The sequence below is a fragment of the Camelina sativa genome, chromosome 9, assembly GCF_000633955.1.
Source record: "Camelina sativa cultivar DH55 chromosome 9, Cs, whole genome shotgun sequence".
In the NCBI taxonomy this organism is placed as follows: Eukaryota; Viridiplantae; Streptophyta; class Magnoliopsida; order Brassicales; family Brassicaceae; genus Camelina; species Camelina sativa.
The window spans coordinates 20,510,215-20,514,770 of NC_025693.1; the positions used below are offsets into that span (position 1 = coordinate 20,510,215).

The 4,556-nt window shown below is 32.6% G+C and overlaps 1 protein-coding gene and 1 pseudogene across 1 annotated transcript in view; both read left to right on the forward strand.

The window, feature by feature from the left end:
- The window catches only part of LOC104711529 (casein kinase II subunit alpha-2), a 3,263-nt gene extending 2,161 nt beyond the window's left edge, over window positions 1-1,102 (forward strand). The window contains exons 6-10 of the mRNA XM_010428228.2: window positions 143-208; window positions 298-380; window positions 464-527; window positions 627-695; window positions 821-1,102. Coding sequence (XP_010426530.1) covers window positions 143-208; window positions 298-380; window positions 464-527; window positions 627-695; window positions 821-880 — 342 coding nt within the window. The 3' untranslated portion in view covers window positions 881-1,102. The remainder of the gene's footprint in view (window positions 1-142; window positions 209-297; window positions 381-463; window positions 528-626; window positions 696-820) is intronic.
- The window catches only part of LOC104715493, a 4,022-nt pseudogene continuing 2,521 nt past the window's right edge, over window positions 3,056-4,556 (forward strand).

Consider the following 4,556-nt stretch of genomic DNA (forward strand, 5'->3'; position numbering starts at 1 on the left):
GACTATGACTATTCCTTGGACATGTGGAGCCTCGGTTGCATGTTTGCTGGGATGGTGAGTACCTTGTGAATTTTGAAGTCTTCATATGCTACATTTATATGATTATCCGATGTGCTAATTATCAATTCTATTTTCTTTATAGATATTCCGTAAGGAACCTTTCTTCTATGGCCATGACAACCAGGATCAGCTCGTCAAAATTGCCAAGGTAATCAATTGTGTGGTTAAACGTTAGATTCTGGGAAGGATTGAGTGTTTTTTGACATCTTAAGAGTGTATGTTTGATTCTTGACTCAGGTCCTTGGAACCGATGAATTGAATGCATACCTGAATAAGTATCAGTTAGAACTTGATGCTCAATTAGAGGGACTTGTTGGGAGGTAAGCTGAGCTTACATATCCTCTATAGTTGAAGAGTAAGATTAAAAGCCAATGCCAATGACTTCTTGGGATTTTTCTCACAGACATAGCAGGAAGCCTTGGTCCAAATTCATCAACGCTGACAATCGTCATTTGGTCTCACCTGAGGTTTTACTTTGTTCTCTTCATTCATTTAGAAACACAAACACCTTTGTCTATTGCTACCATGGTTTCTCTCCCTGAGTCGTAACTGGTTTTACAATGTAGGCGATTGATTACCTGGACAAGCTCCTTCGGTATGATCATCAAGACAGATTAACTGCAAAAGAAGCAATGGTACGTATCAGAACACAACTCAACATTGGCTCTTTCTTAGTCTACTTTAGGTCAGAAACTATGTTATGTTTGCCTGAATAATGAGAATATAGTAAACTAATCTTGATGGTTCTATGAATCGACAGGCTCACCCGTATTTTGCGCAAGTCAGGGCTGCAGAAAGCAGCAGAATGAGGACTCAATAGAGAGAGAGAGAGAGATGTCTGAGAGTATTTGAGACATTACTGTGTTGTTGAGGATTTTTCTTTTTCCTTTTTCTTCTCCGGTGTGCTCTTCTTTTCTTTTGTTGCCTATTAAAAACAATTTCAAGTCCATGTGTTTCTTCTGAAATGTGTCAATGATTTAAATATAGAGTTCTAAAAGTTTATTACCATTTTCGTATTTTATTCGAGAAATCTTGGAAGTTTTGTTAAAATGTTTAGTGATCAGATTTTTAAATGTATGGCGTTTTCTCTTGTTGCCTATTAAAAACAATTTCAAGTCCATGTGTTTCTTCTGAAATGTGTCAATTATTTAAATATAGAATTCTAAAAGTTTATTAACATTTACGTATTTTATTCGAGAAATCTTGGAAGTTTTGTTAAAATGTTTAGTGACCAGATTTTTAAATATATATAAACGCCACATGGTTTTAGGCTATATCAGCGGAAGTAATGTCCACCACCTGTAAATACTACTCACTAACAAAACAATGCATGCCATTAATGATAAAAATTTCAATTAACATGGCATCCATAGGCCATACCCAGAACAAGTATCATTATGGATTAGGCCTGGACAAAATACCCAAATCCGAAGATCCGATCCGAACCCGATCCAAAAAACCCGATCTGAATCCGTATCCGAAATTGTAAAATACCCAAACGGGTTCTAAATCTCTAAATCCGAAAACCCGAATCCAAATCCGATCCGAACCGAAATCCGAATGGGTATCCGAATATACCCACATTATTAATATATAGTAGTAATATATTTGTAATATCTATAAATTTAATAATATAAATGTCCAAAATATTCATATTTTTAGATATTTTTGATAATTTGGAGTATTTAAATTGTTTATTAGTAAATTTGGGTAAAAAATACTCTAACTTTGTAGATAAATTGTGTATTATTGAATAATTTACACTAAATTAGATACTAAAATTTTGAATTTTGTGAATCCGAAATACCCGAACCGAACCCGATCCGAATTCGAAGTCTAGAAATACCCGAACGGGTTCTATACCTCTAAACCCAAAAACTCGAAATACCCGAACCGAACCCGAACGAGTACCGAATGCCCAGGCCTAGATATGGATTCTTCTACTTTTCACCACCAGTAAAATAATTTAAAATCTTCCAAACATTCATAGTCTTATATTATCAAAAACAGTACTAACATTTTTTGCAACCATGAATACTAACATTGATTACAAAAATGATACGTAATATGTAACAATGCTGCAGCATTTGGATCTTGAACTGGTAGATGATTTTTACTAACAATTAGGTAATGCTGCAGTGTTACATCATTTATGTAAGTGACTAAAACAATGATTAATTACAAAAAACGACTAAAAACTAGTCACTTACATAAATATTATTTATTTCAATCGATCTGATTAATCATTTTTTTAGTCACTTACATAAATGATGTAACACTACAGCATTTGCTAGATGATTTTTACAAAGATAGTTTGCATCATTGCATGTGGCCGTCAGTTTCAATGATAGTAACGATATCACGTGGTTTTACTTTTGTTTTTGCTCAGGGCAAGTCCAATAGTGATGTGTTTGCTTTTTTTACAGATGAAAAAATCAGAGCTACAAAAATAGGAGTGGTTACTGATTCTATATAAGTATATATTACAAATAGAGGGGTTAAATGGGATGGGGACTTTATACCAAACCCAACCACACTTATGTACCCATCGCTAGCAGTTTTCCACGATAATTTGATTTTGTATGAATTAATATCGTCCTCGTAAAAATTTAATTCGAAATATCCAATTTGATATGTTATGCGTTTCAATCTATTTTATAACTAATTAAATTTATAAGTAATGAAATCTTAACATTTAAACTATAAAATAATAATATGTCTTAATAGTGACTTATCACTTATGCGATGTACTTACGAAGCTCCATGCAAATACTTTCATGTACGGCTACAAATAAGGGTATTAGAAATCTGGGGTCAAGATACTCGTGTCTCAAACTAGGCATGGGCAAAAAAACTGGAACCAAAAATCCGAACCAAAATCGATCCAAAAATATAGATCCGAATCCGAATCCAAAACCTGTAAAATATCTTGTTGGATCCTAATCTCCTAAACCGAAAAATTCAAAACCGAACTCAGGACCGAACCGAGAACCGAATGGGTAGATGATATACCCGAAATGAAATAATATTCATAAAATATTAGTTATAATTTGTTTCTTTATAACATACTTATTCAAAACTATAGCTTAAAATTCAAAAATATTATTTTTTCTAAATCAAAATACTTAAAAAAACCAAAATTATATTGAAATGTTTAGCTAATATATTCAAAAAACTAACCAAAACTTTTAAAACTTAAATATTAAAGTTTTTTCTGAATATTAAGCATTAAAATTTTCGGATAATCGGATAAAAGTCGGATATTTTGGGTAACCAGGTACAAAATACCCAAACCCGAATGATACTCAATTTTTTTTCCCAGATATTTATAGGTTCTGAAATTTTAGACCCGAACCCGATAAGACCCGAATCGAACCCGAACCAATATTTTCTATTTATCTTATTGGGTTCTAAACTCTTCTAACCGAAAGACCTGAACCCGATTGGTTCCTACCCTAACGTGACTCGAGACCCGAATGCCTAGGACTATCTCAAACCATATTATACATATACTTTTATTTTTGTTTTCGTTTACATAACTTTTTTTTTTAATTATAAAATCTTAACTCGTTTAATACTTTCTTCGAAAATTAAAATTTTCTTATGTGAAGAAAGTTGAGTAAATTTTGATATATCTTTTTGTAACAATTTAAATATCTAAACAACAGTATCGTGATATAGTGCGATATCAGCAAAAGTTTTGCTGGGCACGGAACGGGTACCCTTGAATTTTCTCAGACCCTTTACTCGTCCCGACCCTAACGGGTAATAGAAAAAATTTACTCATACTCGATCCTTAAATAACGGGTAGCCGGTAAAAAATAGTTGACCCTTTAAATACCCGATCCTTTATTATTACCTGGAAAAACGAGTACCTGATAAAAAAATGTCAATAATCGCAATAATAATTTTATATTCTAAAATTCGAAAAAAGAAAAATTCATAAATTCATGCAATATATAGTTCCAAAAATTATAAAATTACAAATTTTGAAAATAAAAATAATATATTAATTTATTTAGGCTAAGTTGAACTTAGGTTTTAACTTTTAACTCTATAAATTAATAATAAATAATAATAATAATACCAAATATCAACGGGTATTTACGGGTCGAGTAGCAAAACGGGTAAAGGGCCGAGTAACGGGACGGGTATTGAAAACTAAACTAATACCCTATACTCGTCTCTTACTCACGAGTAATATAATTATAATACCCTTTACTCGACCCTAAAGCTGTAGGTACCTTTTTTTTTGGGACGGGTACGAGCTGAGTAACCCGTCCCGAGTAACGGGTCGAGTACGCGTAACGGGTATTAGTGCCCAGGCCTAAGCAAAACCCCACAAACTTTTTGCAAATACAAAACCCAAATTCCCATGCATCTTTGTACAACGTCAATTCGCATGTTTTTAAGAAACAAGAATACTTAATACATTCACATGTTCAAAACTTCAAATCACATTTTCTGAAACAAAAAAAAAAAAAAAAAAAAAAAAA